The sequence below is a fragment of the Rhynchophorus ferrugineus genome, unplaced genomic scaffold (assembly GCF_030347505.1).
Source record: "Rhynchophorus ferrugineus isolate W39M unplaced genomic scaffold, kcgeb_rfMv2 rfM9, whole genome shotgun sequence".
NCBI classification, from domain to species: Eukaryota; Metazoa; Arthropoda; class Insecta; order Coleoptera; family Curculionidae; genus Rhynchophorus; species Rhynchophorus ferrugineus.
This window is the reverse complement of record NW_027472588.1, coordinates 39,842,825-39,861,643: the sequence shown is the minus strand read 5'-3', so window position 1 is coordinate 39,861,643 and position 18,819 is coordinate 39,842,825. Positions and strand designations below refer to the sequence as shown.

The 18,819-nt window shown below is 29.8% G+C and overlaps 1 protein-coding gene across 1 annotated transcript in view; it reads right to left on the bottom strand.

Annotated features, from left to right (window-relative positions):
* The window catches only part of LOC143202963 (uncharacterized), a 45,531-nt gene that overhangs the window by 22,052 nt on the left and 4,660 nt on the right, over positions 1 to 18,819 (bottom strand). The window contains exon 2 of the mRNA XM_076415000.1: positions 452 to 703. Within this exon, the coding sequence (XP_076271115.1) occupies positions 452 to 696 (245 nt within the window). The 5' untranslated portion in view covers positions 697 to 703. The remainder of the gene's footprint in view (positions 1 to 451; positions 704 to 18,819) is intronic.

Genomic DNA, 18,819 nt, shown 5'->3' with positions numbered 1-18,819 from the left:
GTACAGAACTAAATATAATAATTTAATAGTTTCCTAAAATAAGTGTCTATCATTTAAGTAATAAAGAAAATTAAACAGTTTGAGGACCTAGTTTCATGTCTAAGATAGAAATTAGAATATTTTGTTCTTGACGTTATTGTATTATTGAAATTCAAAAAGTGAGTAAAATGGATTTAATTAAATACATTAAACTCATAAACAGCAAAACAGAATGACCGATGTGGAAGCGAGAGAACGGTGAACCATCATAAAGAAGTTTGGTACTGGTGGGCGATGTTGCCAAATGTCTACAAAATTCTTCAAAACATTAGTGATGATAATTAGGTTAGAATTCGGCAAATGCAATACATTTTGATGACGTGTATTGAATGTCTTATTCGAAGGGTTAGTGATTTTTTTCCATTTTTGTTGACGTTTTTGCCTAGTTAGACGAGCAACAGTGATTACTTACTTAAGTTTAGTCGTATATAAATCGTGTGGTATGGCGGTAAGTACCCCAGCTCCGTCACCAGTATCATTATCGCACGCACAGGCACCACGATGGTTCATAGACACCGCCAGTCGTTGGGCATCCCGCACGATTTTCGTATTCCGTCTTCCATCGATGGCAACCACAAAGCCCACGCCACAGGCCTCCTTTTCGAACGAAGGGTCGTACAGGCCCTGAGCTTGCGGGGCCTGCCACGGAGCGGCCATCTAATTACTGAAACAAAAACGAAACGTTTTAATAAGAATCAATTTTATCGGATAACCATAAATAGTCAATTGGATGTTCATATATACTCATTAAGCAGGTTTTGGCTTAACAATTCTTCGAAAACAGTGTAATATCACTAGATGGTATCGCACATTGATATACCAGGTGTACCGGAAAGTCATTACCGTTTTTAACAGAAAAAACTACATAACTTCCAATTTGATTTGTTTTGATGGCCAATTGATTCTATATATCTTGCCCATCTTTCAGGCAATGTATGGATGCCGAACCAAGAAAAAACTGCTTGTCCTTTGAGCAAAACCATTCGAGCCATTTTCTAATTTCTTCGAAATTGGCGAAGTGTCGCTGGGTAATCGGGTGTCTCATTGATGCGAAACGTTGACAGTCGGACGGGGCAAGGTCTGGAGAGTAGAGCGGGTACGATAGTTTGTTTTCAACGCTTTGTGGACAGGTTTTACTTTATAAGACGTTGTAAAATCAATTTACCGTATCATCGGGCCCATTCTGGACGTTTTTGGATCAATGCATAGTTCAAATTGATCATTTGGTGGTTTTGGAGTCGATCGGCCGGTTTCGCCAGGTGATAACCATGATTTTTTTCACTTACAATTTTCAAAATAAATCCACTTTTCATCACCTGTTACAATTCGATTTGGGTTTTCTCCATTGCTCATAATGTAATGTCAGTAGAATAAAATGACACCTGTTTCTTACAGCTTTAAACTCGGTAAAATCAGACCATGTCAAAAGTTACGCTACAGCAATTATAGTGAATAGTACAGATTGATTATATGCGTATTTCTAAATTAGTTAAAGATATATCGGAACCCAAGACTACATATTTTCTAGACATTGTCTCTTTTGATTCTTCGCAACATTATATAGCAGTATCGTTACAGTGCGATATTATATCATAACCTATATGTTGTTATAACAATAGCATTTATTATTTCCTGCTAAAGCGATAAGACTTCAAGAATTGTGTTGGGTAATGACCTTGATTGTTATAAATATAATAAAGAGTCGTAAAAAACGTCTTTAAAAGATTAATTTTAGAACTAAAAGTTTGACTACATTAATGTTCTGTGTGGTCAGTATTATTGTTATGAAATTAGCCATTAATTTATAGAAAAGAACGTTAAAATGTTAGTGTTAATTCCAAAACCACCATGTTATTGATGGAAAAACATATCAATATCAGCAAAATTCAGGCTTATTGTAAGGGAACACATTTCAAGTTTCAAAGAAATTATTCTAATATAATAGCGAATATACCTATGGTTCAAAAGAATAAATCATCAAGTGATACCTCTGAATGATCACATGAGCAAAATATTGTAGAATAAGTCAGACAATATATCAACACTGTCGCCAAAGCTTAATATTTATGGTTCGAAGAATATGCATATGTAAAATCCAATTAGAAACGCGGAAAGTCCTGTAATTCCGTTATATTCACCAGACAATGTCCCCTTAGATTATTATTCCTTCGGATCAATGTCTCATGGCTTAGTTGAACAATATTCCCAATGTTTAATTTAAAAAAAATCAATATTTCGTAGCCATATAAAAATCATGGGACTGTCAACAACGAATATTTATATTATGTGTATATTGAGTGAAGCTCTTAATTTCAGATTATAACCAGGGTTGGACAGTATTTGAATCATCTGCAATTGAAACACAAATGCTTATACATTGTAATTGCTCGATAGTTTAATATACCAATCTTTAAAATTGACACCGCACTTACAACAGGTCAATTGAAAAGTGATCCCTTCACGTCTAAACTTAACATACCAATCCGTGATGGTTGATTTACCAGGGGAGGTGCCCGGAAACTCGGCATCAAGCCAAGTTTTTGCTTCAACTGTATTTTTTCCCTTCAAAAAGCAATATTTTATCAACACGCGAAATTCCTTTTTATCCATTTTTTTTCACAATAACAAAAGTTGCTTGATTCAAAATGCTATAAGTCAAAAAATAATGATCCGCCAGCTGTCACATTTATACACGCATCTTTTGAGGGTTAGGGCTAACTAAAAAACATATGGATTTAACTCTAGTAGCGCCATCTATGTGTGAGGCCGGGGACTTTTCAATTAACCTGTTACACGCGAGATAGTATTTTGTAATTTTTATTTTAATTAAAATACAAATTACTCGCCTGATTTAGTTCTGTTAAATTTTCTAAACTCAAGAAACCGAGTCCTGGTAAAACGAAAAATCTAAACATTGTTTACGTTAATTGTAATAACAATTAGGACTATTAACCAATTACGACTTGATAGCCCCGGAGAACAATCTGACCTTGACGTTTAATTCCCGTTACGTCAGACGCGTCGGCCGAGTTAATCTGAGTGCCGCTAAATTACCAGAGCGGCCCCTGCAAGATTCAATTAAATCCGCGATTCTAACGCCTAATTAGTGGAACCGTTCATTAGATTGCACCGATACAAAAAATAGCTTCGCGCAGACAGAATGAAATCATCTGACTCGGCTTTATTGGAAGCGTTCTCGTTGATTGTTATCATTTCATTCCATATGCTAGTGTCTTTTTTGCATACATCAAAAATAAATCCGCGTTTTATAAACGGTGTTTTGTTGTATTATATTTCTATCACATACGAATGAATTTTGCATAAATAAACCGGAGACCGCAAACCTACAGCTGTCGCCACTTTATTTTCCTTGTTTTGTTGAGTGGGACGTGAATAAAAAAATCCTAGAAGTTTTTAATGATATATTATCACAATGAGGAACCACACATCACTTATACACTTTAGAATTCATAATTAACAATGATATGACACTCTTTACGTTTACACTTTAATTGCTTGAGACTGACGTTTAAATCTTAAAACAAAAAAAAATATTTCTGAAAACCTATATTTCCTGTATAAATAACATAACATATTTTTGGATAATAGTAAATACTTTAAAATATTTTTCAGTGAAGTATAAAAAGTTAAGTGATAAAAATAAACAAATTGAATAAGGTGCCTGGTGTCACTGTCAAAATCATCTGTGCCAGAAAATATTACCTCACAGTAAACGACAAATATATTGTCAATAGCAACTTATAAGAATATAAAATTGCCTTTAAACTCGTAGCGATTTCCTTCTCATTTTATCTCAGTTAAAAAGAGCTAGAATGCTGTTTGATGTGTCGGAACATGTAACCAATTAGCTTATAAAATTCGATTTCGGCTATGTTGCCAAATATCATTACAAATGTCAAATTCATTTTGAAAAACCTACAATTCCATATTTGAATAAATAATTAGTAATTAAATATATTATAAAATTCATTATGATTATATATTTATAATTCATTATATAATATATGTACTCTATCAAATTCCCGCTTAATGGGACTATCAAACTATTTTGGTTGTTGGTACGTCATCCGCCATTTGTCAAATTTGTCACTGTCAGTGTATTAAAGCTTTTCGGTGACTAAGAGTATGAAAATTTTGCATTATAAGTGGAAATATATATTAACCTGATATGGCTTCAGTGGACTTCTTTCTCTTTCCAGAACTCAAATTACCATTTCAAGGCAGACGTTTTCAGTCGATAGAATACATAAAAGAGAATGGATAGAATTGATGAATATTCCTGAAAATATTTTTAAAATCTTGTGACAACTAGATTATTCAGAATTTTTTAAATAAATGTGGATAACCTATTTTTTTGACAGAATATATTATGCGACACATTAACTTCACTCGAAATGACAACATGTTATGTAAGTATGAGGATTTAATGTTGTTGATAAAAACCACCCAAAAAGCAAATACACTAAAAATATCTCTAATGCGTTTAAAATTGTCGCTAATTATTTTTAAATCCTTATAGATGCTGGGATACAATGATTATGTTAGGCAGGGCGCCAAACATTTTGTATTTATTAATTTCTGTGCCGGTCAAAACATTTCACAATGTTTTTTATGTATTAATAGCTATATGCAAACAATCGTTTTTTGTTGTTTTTAAAAGCGATTTATGCGATGATAGTTATGCGGGACAAAGTGCGGGCTATATATTCATTTCGTTTCCATTGCATTTCTCATTGTTTTCACCCTAGTGATATCGTGAGATGAAATATGTTTGCCTAGCTGGATATTTAAAAGAATTATCGACTTTTTTTACTATTGTTAAACGATTCTAATAAGTATGTCCCATTTTGAATTAATAACATTTTCATTAGTACCTGAAATTAAACGAGTTTGTTGTTGAGTCCAAGTTGGATACTTTCCAAAGGCCATTTAACTTGCAGTATGATAAATATTTTGTGGATATTGTACTATAGATATATTTTTATCCTATATCTATATATTAACATGCGGAGCAAAAACATATTTGACATTGATTGGATATAGATGTAGACATTTAGAAAACTATAAATAATATATGAATGATGATAACATTGTTTTACTAACACGTCATAAAATTTCAACTGTTACATAGTTGCAGAAATTATATTAATTAATCACCAATCGTCCTTATTAATATTTTTTATAAAACATCCCATACAAAATCTGTATTTTAAAATGTCGAATCTTACCAAAAATACTTTTTTATTTGTTAAGTTAGGCGCAATTTCACAATATGTTTATGTTCGGTAGTCTAGAAGTAAGGTTTGATATATTAGCTTAAGAAGTAGGGTTAAGTTTTTATGAACGATAAATAAGGTGTACTATAAATTTGGGACCAAAAAGTGTGTTAAAAGCCCCAAGAGATAATGTGTGTTTGTTACTTTTTTTTTGGATATATTAACATTTTTCCTTTGGATATATTATACTCTGATATTTGGGCAACAAAACAGTCTCATAGAGTAGGTATTAAGCGTGTGATCTGTACAACGAAAGGCATATTTCTACCTTATCGAGAATTCACTGATAATACAAAGAACTATAATACTTAATTTTTTGTAGGAGTCAGAATTTAATTTCAAAATATCAATTCTGTTTTGGGCATGTATAAACAATTGTTGCAACTTTTTAAAATAAAATTATTCAAATGCGACTTTGTCAGAGCAACCTTTAAATGGTTTTAGAATGGATAAAAATGATTGTGTACGGTACTATGGATGATATTTGGGTTTATCACTAGAATTCTGAATGAAAAGAAAGTGTTAAGGATTGGTGCATATTCAGCTTTTCAACTCCTGTGTTATGAGTGAGTTTGTGATCTGAAATTGGTTAAGTCAAGTGCTTACATCATTATTATTTGGATAATTTGGATGGAAAAAGCTTTGGAAAAATATATTCAAGGTACATACAGAATCATACCATTATATGTCAACAAAATTTCATAGCAGTTTCTAATAGTGCCACATCTTAGTGGTTCAATTTTCAATGAGTCTGCAGCATAGACATATATTAAATGAACAGTATGGTCATTATTGGTAATGGTATGGTCATCAATGGTAATCGATGGACAATTATGATAAATAAAAATCAATACAATGTAAATATATAGTAAAGGTAAGTAATTTGTCATGCTTATATATAATTGATATACCCTCTGTTGTAGTTTTACACCGTTTTGCAGTTAAGTGACATTTTAGTATAGCTTTCTTAACAGCATTAGTGGTATTTAGAATGTAACAGGTTATAAATGATATTTAATGACGATCAGGTTTTGCAACATTTCATAGACATATGATATGTTTTTTGTTTGTTAGTTTTAATATATTAAAACTTGGTACGGTACTTCCAAAATCTAATAAGAACATTACACTTTTTCAAAATAATTTTATATTTAAATAGGGTGTGTGGTATGTTAGTTTTACTGTGTTTTTTCGTTTTATTTCGTTGAATGCAATAAAATTCTATATATAATCAACATTGCACTGGAAGTGCAATAAATTGAATTTAAAACCTTTATAAACAATAATATACAAATTAGATGAATTAATACGGCATAATTGTGTTGCTAATTAAAAAAAAGCCTAGTTTAATCAACGTGTAAACAAAGAGCTTAATTTTATAATTCATACAGACATGTCTATATATTTAGGTATTATAGTATTATAGAAAATTAGTGATGATTTATTTTAATGGGCTTTTTTATTGGGGGTCATACAATCTCATTAGTTTCTTTTTTTATATTTGCTCAATTTTTATCCACTTAATTTAAACTTATAAATTGTTATCTGTGGAAGTACCTAGGGTTTAAAGATTAATATATATTCACTAGCATTGAGAACTATCAAATGTTTCATTAATTACTAGTTTTTACTGCTAGTTTTCACCGTCCTAGCCTTATATTAGCCATTTTATTGGTAATATGATTTTAAATAACAATTTATGTTAATATAGCCGCATCCATATAATAGAGTAAAAAAACAAAATTTTAATTGAATAAAAGTAAATTTTTTTTGAAAAAATCCCATTTATAAAAGCTTTTCTACTTTTCAGCTGATATTTTGTGTGTTTGTTTATTAATGATATATCGCCATCTAACATAATTTTCTTTAACGAGTAACCTAACACATTTTATTTTCGGGTATCGGATTAAAAGATTATCAAAAGTTAATAAAAGATCAGGTAACCTTCTCCAGTGGAAAAACAATCGAGCGACGGATACTGCTTCAAATAGGTAGGCGATCAGCGATATATCTAAAAATACATCTGGTTATTTCACCGTTCCTGGATCCTTTGTGGTGGTGACATTGGAAGGAAAGAAAATATCGTCCGAAAATCCTGGCAGTATCGCCGAAAGCCGCCGCTAAAAATAACCCGGACTCTCGTATGTTTAAATTTTAATTAGTACGGCGAAAATAATTACGCACGAATGTTTGATTAGGATTTGGCATCGAGGAATCAAACCACGAAACATAAATATTTCTACTACATCGTTTGTTACTGTTTTAGTGGTTAAGATAACGGAAGAATTACATTCATTATTCCGTATGAGATCGTTTTTTTTCAGTTAGATTAAAATATTTAATCCATTAATTTACTACTAGTTTTACGAATTGATTTTAAAGGATTTACGATAGATATTGTTACTTAGGGTATATGGTATCAAAATTCACCACAATAGAAAGCTTTCAAAGTTATTTTATTATATTTATAATCCTTCCAATAAAACAGCTAATGCACGTCAATCAAAATTTATAACGCAACGTTGCCGTAACCAAAGAAATTTAAGTTTTCATTTGTTTTGACTCTGACAACAAAACACTCATGTAAATAAAATAATGAAGCAATAGTAACGTTATAAAATATAATTTATTTTAAAACATTATAGTGCATCTAATGCATATTTATCGAAGGACTTAAACTACAGTTAATTAAACAACCACATAGTTTATAGGTTACAGTTGTTTTATTATATTTACATTGACATATGACAACGGTATTGACCAGTACCAACACAAAACGAATTTGGTTCCATATTCGGACCCATTAGACTTCATTCTGTCTCGTTTTAATTAGAAATATGAGAAAGAAAAATGCTCCGAATTTAGAAGGCGTTTTACGTTTTTATATACTGAATTTGGCAAATAGTTCGACGGTGTTGATGACGTGCATTGGCTGTCTTATTGAAAGGACTATAACTAATGTGTTATTTAGAAGGGCGTCAAACCATAACCTATAAACGTCAATTTTGGCAATTCCCAATACAGTTCTGTTCTCTGTGAATTTTTCATTCATTTTAAGATTTTTTTTATCAAAGTTCACCAAAATTTAAAGTATTTATTAAAGTTATTTTGCTATATTTATGCTTTCTTAAGTTTAGATATTGATTTTAATTTTTCTTACATAAAAAGAGTATCAACATTGGTTATTTGTTAAATGTTCACAATTTAGATGTTTTTCAAATATGTCGATTTGTTAAAAAAGTTTGTTAAATCTTCCATGTTTCCATAATATTCCGTATAAACCACAAAATAAACTAACAGTGATTTCTTTTGTTGGGAATTAGCCTAACAATTCTATTTTGCATTACTATGCAGTGCTTGTTTTACTTTTACAAACTACAAAAATAGGGAGTTCCTAAACTTTTGATCGGTATATATAGAATACAAAATAGTTTGTTCCCCAGTCAGTCTAGATTGGTAATCTGTGGGAGTAGCTAAAAACTAGCAGTGATTATAAACAACTTACAATTTTAGATTTACAAATTCAAATTTTTTTTCATGTCAGTATGTAAGATAATTAATAAATGGTAAATTAGAGGCCAAAAATTTGGACTAAGTTGTCGTCTTAACAAAAAAGTTGAAATTCTTAAGTTCGGTTTATTAAGATGCAAAATGAATTATCTTCGCGAAATACTTGAAAATTTCTAATAAACTAAGATGATTGTTATGGCCTTTTGGTCCATCTGAATTGCAAAAAATCGTGAAAGGGTATATATTAGAAGAAAAATAACTTTATTGTTTAAATAAGCCACAAAACAAGTGTCACAATTCGTCACATTTCTGGAACCTCAAAAATATACTGAAGTTGACGAAAAATTAGCCGGAAAGCGACTTATTTTGAACATATAATCATAATTGTGTAAATAAAAGGCAATAATGATAAAGTTTTAATATGAATATAGCAAGTTCTAATTAAGCTAGCTATTGTAAATCCTTCAAAATTAATTTACCAGAATACATATCCAATAGAAATCCATTTTGTTCATTGAATGGCCAATGTTCACGATGATGCACGACATGTATTTCAAAGTTATTTTGTACATACGTCATTTAATTTTGTGACATCAAAACGTTGCAATGTTGCCGCATCAACTCTGAGTTTTAGTTCAGTGGGGCTTTGACATACAACAAAATTCTAATCTAAATAAAATAAGTGAACAAAAATTTTATCAAATATAATTTATTTTAACATACACATCTAAAAAATACAGTTAATTACACAGTCACAACAGTTTATAAGTTAGAGTTATAACCTCTAATCACTATTGTTTTCAAGAATTTTGCAAACGTCTGACAACCGGACGACTTTGACAGGTTCGTTCGTTTAAGTGTTCGAACTAATCAGACAGCATTGTGTCTCATTTTAACTAGAATAAAATGACAAGGAAAATATTGTCTGATTCTAAAACGAATTTACAAATTACGGCGGGCAGTACATTAAACATCTTGATGAAGTATGTACAAAAAAACTTTGAATAGACTATATATGTTAATAAGAGCGAATATGATTTCAGATAAGATCGAAAATAGCGTCTGCATCTATAATGTACTCCTGCATAACCATGTTAAGGTCGACAAAAGCAAGATCTCTGATATTAAGATAGCTAAATTGCTTATTAACTTAACTATAAGATTAGTTGTTAAGTTGTAACGACAGTAGCCGTTCGAATCACAAAAAAATAAATCAACCTTTCTCCGGTTTGTAAATTTCTAAAAATAATCCGAATTATTTCGGACGGAATGTTGAATTGCAAAATCGATAACGGAAAAAATCGTGAACGAAAATGCGAATCTATTAAAATAGGCCTCAATGATCGACCCAAACTTTACGTCACAAATATTATGACACAGAAAACAAATGGGAACTAAGATTAGAAACAAAAAAAAATTAATATCTGAACTAGAATGCGTTTTAATAGCATATCTAAAATAACAACATAATCAAATCAAACTTGAGATGACTTTTGATGTGGGTGCTCCAACGGGGTGAGGGTTCCATGTACCATAAATCATCATTAATTCCAATCGTTAATCTCGAAGGAGTGTCTACCAGCCAGAGGGAGCATTTTTTGTTTTGTTTTTAAGATGAATTTATTCTTATATTTTTGACACTAGACTTGGTTTCAACAATTCAAATGTGGTGATCAGAACATTCAAGAGAAAAAAACGCCTTATTATGCCAAAAACGTTCAAAGATGCGGTATTGCAAGAGTTATTGAATGAAGACCCAACACGAATTCAAGAACAATTGGTGAAAAGGTTAAACGTTAGCCGAATCATAATTTGTGAAGATTACAAGCGATGATAATGATCGAAAAGATGGGTGAATGAATTGAATAATTATACACTGAAATGGTCAGAGAAATGCTACTTTGATCGCAAGACTCTGTATCTGGTGGAACCTGATCGGTGTCGTATATTATGAACTGTAGACAACAAATGATTAATTTGAACTGTCCATTGATGGAAAAATACCCGCAATACGCTCAAATACTTTAGTAATACAGATCATACAGCAAAACCAGTCAAAGAAGTCACTTGGATGGAAACTTTAATGGCACTCGCCATACTTTCCTGACTTAGTTCCCTCCGATTACAAAAAATTACTCGAGGAATGGTTTAGCTCAAAGGAGAAATTATCCCTTTGGAGTGGCATCCATAAATTGCCTGAGAGATGGATAAAATATACAGAATACAAATGGACAATAAAACACTTTAAGTAAATAGTTTTTTAGAGAAAAAAAAACTGAAACGGTACATTTCAAGGCATAATTAGACTCTTTCTGACATCATGGCCTTAATTCCTTCTATTTCTTCATCAACCACTGGATACCGTAACCAATAGAACACATAAAACTAAGAATAATATTTCTGTTCATTGTGCCAAACTATACAAGAAAAAAACTGGGAATATACATCAACAGTCAACATCACAGACATAGAATAAGTTGCATCTAGGTCTAAAGTTCTAAATTGCCAATAAAATATAAAATAATTATTTAGTATCAAATTATATGCCGCCCAATTTCTTATGTGGATGAAATAAGAGGACCTACACGTACTAGCAGTACCAGCAGGTCCCCATATTGCCATAAAAATGGCAAAATGTAAAACAACATTTTGATTGATATATATTTTTCTCAATAAATGCATTTTTAAAACGAAAATAGTAACAATAATACAACAACATAATATTATCGAGTGTTGGTTGGAACAGTACAGGGTACAGGAATTCTAAAAATGTATCCCCAATAAATCCATAAACCGACTTAACAATAAATAGTAAACATTTCCAGCGATAACTTAGATAGCACGGTTTTTCCATTTCCCATTTATAAATCTCTAGTAGCTTCCCAACAATAATAAACAAAAAATTTTCGCTGAGCTATAAATAAATGCCGTCGTTATTTATTGTTATTTTGCCAAAATCAAATGGATATAATTTTATATAAAAGCGTTTCCGTCAACGTTCTATTTTATTGGTTGAATTATATTTATTGTCGTATTATAATCATGCTAAAACAGGAATCTACTTTTATGTTAACTCGATTAATAATTTAAATGACTAATACAGACAAATTGTTTGAAACGACGATAATGTACATAAGAAAAATAATTAATAAAGCTGGGAGATGATGTACAAGCTACAGTTTGTAAAAAAAATCTAAAATTGGTTTTAAATTCGGAACAGATTTTTTCTTTTCATTTTACCATAGTTAAAAAGAGATAGAATGCTGTCTGATGCGTCGGAACATGTAACTGAATCAGCCTATAAAATTCTCTTTGGTTTTGTTTTGATGAGACATGTTGCCAAATATCTGCAAACTTCTTTAAAATATTAGTGATATCAATTAGAGGTTATAAACCTAAAAAGGTTGTAAGCCAACATTATAAGTTGATGCGGCAACATTGCAACGCGCTGACGTCATACATTTTGATGATGTCGAATGTTAATTCGGTCTTGATGGCTACTCGTTGACCATGTTGTGTTAAAACATTAGTGATACACCGGCAAATGTAAACCACAATTTTAAGTTAACGCGGCAACATTGCGACGTGCAGACGTAATACATTTGACGTGCATTGGCTGTTTTATTGAAAAATGTAGCTTATTACAGCTTTTAAGATCCAAGAAGTTTGTTAGTTTATATAAACTTGTTTTTGTAGCAGTTTTATAGCAATATTAATAAAAAATTATTACAGCTATAAAAATACTGTTTTTAGGTTTTTTAATAAATCCACAATAATATTGAAAACTGAGTTTATATTACATTTTTATTAACATTATACTACAATCTCAATTTTCAAACCGCAATAATTATTCACTGAGTGAAAAGTTTGACCTTTCAAACACACTATCTATTAAAAGTTTTTTATAAATACGTCATCAAGATGTTTAATGTATTGCCTGCCGCGATTTGTAAATTCGTTTTAGAATAAGGCAATATTTTCCTTCTCATTTTATTCTAGTCAAAAAGAGACACAATTCTGTTTGATTAGTTCGAACACGTAAACGAATGAGCCTGTCAATGTCGTCCGGTTGTCAGACGTATGCAAAATTCTTGAAAACAACTCTAACCTATAAACTGTTGTGACTGTGTAATTAACTGTATTTTTTAGATGTGTATATTAACATAAATGATATTTGATAACATTTTTGTTCACTTATTTTATTTAGATTAGAATTTTGTTGTATGTCAAAGCTAAACTGAACTAAAACTCAGAGTATGACGTATGTATAAAATAACTTTGAACAGACTATATATGTACGTCTTCACTGAATCGGTATTACTAGAAATATACGACTCTAAAACTATCTGTTTAAAAAACGAAATTACTTTTTCCGCAACCTAATATTAAACATATTCAACTATTCGCAAAACAAAACATAGAAAAACAGTCACATATCCAAAATAAGAGCTATTTTTAACAAGACAATTTTATTACAAGTGATCGAACCTCAAGTAAATATTTAAATCCTAACGCTAAAGTTTAAAAAATACAATCTTCGCGAGGTCAATACATAGTTAATGGGTTTCATTTAAATGCGATACCGTTTAACTAACAAATTCGTTTCAGTTTTGTCTATTAATAGTTTCAACCGTGGCTGGATATAAATATACGATTTTTCGACATCTGATAAGAAATAGCTATTCCAGTCACGTCAATAACCAGGCCGGGTACGACCGAATGTCTTTTGAGATGATTACTTGCCAATTCATAATGAAATGTAGTTTCAGTCTAGATAAACTGTATAAATAGTTTCAACCAAATAAAAAAATTAAAGATGTAATTGTTTATACAAATGATCATCGCAATAACTATATTATTTTTTACGCATTAAGATAATATAACGAGCTCTGTCAATCATGTAATCGCAATGTGTTACATTTACGTAACAACCATTTAAAACCGGTCTGGTATTCTCCATTTTACATATATACCTGTTTACACCTTTCTTTTTATTAGCCAATGTAATGTTAATATGAAAATACAGAAAAAAACAACATGCATAATACCACAAAATCGATTTAAAAAATGTCCTGCATTTATATCCCAATAACGTTTTAACTGACTTTTTTTTATTAAAAAATAATTAACTGTGACAGCTCATATCACAGCTTGTCGAAAAAAATCGATATATCGATAATTTTTACTTAAATATATCGACATTTTTATATTTCGAATATCGAAAAAGAATAAAAGAAAAACCCTATTTTTTCAAGCAATCAATAAATTTTCCTCTGTCATTTCGCTTCAGACCTTGCAATTTTTTACATCGGTATTTTGAAGTACAATAAATCCTTATTAATCAAACACTTATCGGCATTTTAATTTATATGTAAGTAAATTTACGAAATATTAATTCACTTAACTACTTGAAATTAATATTATCAAGAAAAATAACTTGAGATTTTATCACATAATTTATAAGAGAAATATAAATAAAAAACAAAAATCGTTTGTTTTGTACATTTTTAGAAATTCATTCTGTTCTTCTTCATCAATGAAAATTAAAATCAATAGCAAACTGATAATTAATCATAAATTAGGCGACAACAAATAATGACATCTCTAAACTGAAAGAATGTTAATTCCAAAAAACAACGCAAGATAAACAAATAAAAGCCATACGATGGCTAACCTGATGATCACCATATCTTATCGTTATTTTAATTTGTAATTACAATATGGCAAATATTCCGTCAATGATAACGTAATTCGTCAATAATTTACACAAACACTGGTTTAATGTTACGCAATAATTAATAACATTATGATATAGTAATAATTAATTCCTATTTAGTTTTATTTAGATTTACGTGTTCATTCTCTTTCTGTCATCACAAATATGGTAAATGTATTTGGCGTTACGTCAATTATGTACAAAAAATATAATATGAATGCATTTTTCTCAATCGAAATACATCAACATGACATATGTCAAGAGCATTCAGCATTTTATAAAAAAGGGACATTGTTTTATTCTTATGGCAGTCGTTCGGACAGTAAAATAATAATTCGAGCTTGATTGTAAATTTAAAAATAAACATTAAGTTCATTCTTCTTGTCATCATTACAAATACGACAAATTTATTTACAATTACATCACTTATTCACAAAAATATATTATGAATGCATTTTAACCATCTGTGGTGCCTATGACTATATAGATTAAAAAAGCATTAAGTCTTTCGAGACAATTATTATTATTATTCACAAAAAAAACATATTATTAGTCCATTTTTCCATGTCCAATATATCTGACACTATCGGAAATATATAAAAAATCAATACGGTTTTATGATAAAACGTTTATTAACATTCACTGATGATTCAAATAACCAAACTCGCTTATTCAGATAGTAAATAAGTCGTTTTTAATTATATGCATTGAGTGAAATTCCTCGATTTTGTTTGTTTATTTATTTCAATTCACTACTACGTCTTTAGATCGGATCTGGACTACTGAATGTGAACTTTACCACTACAGCAGTGCTTCCACTGAGTATTATATACCGTTGGAAAATTGCTGAAAATATCGATTAGTGAAAAACAGTTGATTTTATTTAAATCAAATTAATTAATAAAATAATAAATAATAATTATTGCCAGAACAAATATTTGACGGTAATCGATACCCTTCGATTATGTAATTCATAAAAAAACATCGTGAGAAGTCACCATTCTTTGGGCGGAAGCAAACTAGACTAGGATTCCACCTATTACGCCAGAACCGTGTCATCATATTGCACTTTGATTCAAAAATAAAGACGAATACAAACAAATAACATTTTTACGACGTAAAAATTACTCACGCATATCTTATCATTATTTAAATTAAAACTCTTAAAACGAAAACAAAACTCGTTGGTGGTTATCAATAAGTTGTACTTTGATTTTTCATCATGTTACTCAATGAGTTAAATAAAAACAGCCCCCCACGAAGATGTAATAGTAGATGTATGAATAAAAACAGTAGCTATCAATATCAAGCTATTAATAATAATAATATTGCACTGATATTCAATTTTTTATACTAAATTATTAATTACAATAAATATTTCGTTTTTTAAATATTTAATACAGTATTTTCGCCAGCAAGAAGTATTAATGTTATAAGACTGAGAAAATTTCATGTTAATTCGTGTAAAGAGAAATTACAATTAGAGGAAAATAAAGAGGACGAGGCATGATAGATAGGCAATTACTATACACAAACCAGATTCAAATTTTTTATCAGTAGACAAACAGCCCTTCGTCAAAAAGTATGCTAATCTGACAAAAACTACATATCCCTTAATCTATCAATAACCATCGTTTAGACAGGTTCTCCCCTGCGCATATGACAGAAAACAAAATAGAAGTTAATCAGGAAGAATGAAACTTTTTTCTAGAAACAAGAAATTATCAAATATATTATAAAAGTTTATAAAAGAACGTTACGAATCAGACAACTAGTGGATACAAAACCTTAGTAGGCATAGAATACACAAAAAATTAAACGACAAGGAAAATTATTGATCAAGTCACTTGTCAGCAACATATGTACAACAACTCTGTACAATAGAGACAAATTTCTACAACAATAAAAAGATAAATATAAAATATTTTTAACAAAAAAATTGAACCGACTTCAAAAAAATAATAACGAACACACTAGAAAGTAAAAAATAATCAAACTTGTATATATTTTAAACTGTATGATTGAAAATGACAATTCCATTATATTTAATGAAATGTATGCAACACGCAATACCCGTTATTTTATTTCACATATATTATGATAGAATGTATATACATTAATATGTTATTGATTGTAATAAAAATAGTAATAATTGATTTAAAAAACACAATATAATAGGCGGAGGGAGAAAGTAACAGTACACGTATTGTCATAATTGACATATTGACAAATCTAAATATCGCCAAGTTTAAAATTTGCTTTGTAAATTTATTTGGTATTATTTATTCGTTTTTGATATAATAAATTTTTTATTTTAAACTTATTAACCAAAAACCAATAACTTTGTAATTAGTAACATTTAGTCCCAAACTTGTTCTCGATAAATTAGTTCAAATCAATCGCTTCAGTTTTAAGACAAAAACAATTCGTTGGTGGTAGGTACTAAAAAAATTGTTTAAATAACAAATAATAAATATTGCCCAACACTGACACATAACCTCGAACTAACGAGATCATATTGCTCAATAACCAAAATAAAAATAACCCCCCACAAGATAAAGAACCGTAGATAAATGAAGTTTTTTCGCGTGAAAACTACGCAAGGCAATAATAAAAAAATCGTTAAAATTGTTACAATAATAAAATTGGGATCAAAAAACTATTCTCACATAAAACAGTTTGTATAATCTTGAAACATATTACAAACATAACCTAGAAAATTATTTGGTTTGATAAACTCAATCATCTAAAGTAAACATATATTTTTCGTACTTTGGTTAAAAACATATTAGATATTCAGATACGAGTACGCATGTTTTAAAGTAAGCCTCTCTAATGTCTCAGTTTCTAACAAATCACATATGATATTGGTATTTTTCACAGACATTAAAATCTACACCTTTATTTTATAGCATTTGTTCTAAACGTAAAAAAATAACGGTTTTATTCATGTCATTACTTGTCACGAAACTGTTATTGCTACTCGTATTTGCTCTTTTCGTGTCATAAAATGTATTAAAACCATATCAAAAGTGATTAAAAACAAATTTATCAGAAATCAATGTTATTGATAACGATTAAAATTCATTCCTGAGAATTTAACGATTTGTTTTTGACGGTTACACTGACTCGAATAGAATTTGAATATGCATATGAAATAATTTTATTCTCTGATTGTATAACATTCTACACGCAATTAAATAAAAATAAACTGCAAATATTTGATGTACTTTTAATGTACCCCATGCGAGTTCAGTAATTGGTTACGTATACAGTAACCTAATTTAATATAATATATGGTTAAAGGCCCTAAGGTCGTTGACTCGACCACGGTGCCTTGAAATTGCAACTGTCATTTTTCATAATCTGCATGTGAACCAAGGTTATATAAATTTAAAATTCGGTCCAAACGAATATGGTACATGTAATTTTAATAGATAATATTGGATAAGATAATAGAGCAAATTTGGATCCATAAAGGTTGGCCATAAAAACGTCACTTAAAATAGACGAATGGCAATTGTTGAAGTCGTAGACACGTATAAAAATAAATATAGGTATGTGAATAAGTGACATATTAGTGATTAAAAAAAAAACGTTTATTAAAAATTTACTTGCTCTAGTTCGAACTTGATTTGAAATAAATACAATGACGGTGTTTCCAAGGGTGTATGTAACGTTGCATATCTCAAAAGGAATTGCACGTCATCTACATTTTAAAATGCAAATTTGCCGGACCGAATTTAAGTTTTCGTTCATTTTTACTCTGATAACAAAATACTAATGTAAATAAAATGCAATAAAAATTGCGCTGTAAAATATATTTATTTATAATTTTAACATTATATTATATCTAATGATATTTATTGAAAGACTTAAGCTACAGGTAGTTAAACAGCCAGAATAGTTTGTAGATTACAGTTGTTTTATTATATTTACATTGACATATGACAACGCCGTCAACCAGTAGCAACACAAATCGAACGTTTTTATAAACTGAATTCGGCAATACGTATGACGGGGTTGATGACGTGCATTGGCTGTTTTATTGAAAGGACTATATATGTTTTAATAATAGTGATGTTGATGTTATTTTTATATTCAAACGTTAAAAACATGAACACTTTGTCAGGTTCTGCTTAATACATTTATACCATAAGATCTCCCTGGTAATTTGGTAAACTTTTATCATTTGTCCAATCACTCACTTTTTTATAAAAAAAATAACATTATTCACTAAATGAACATTTCTCATAT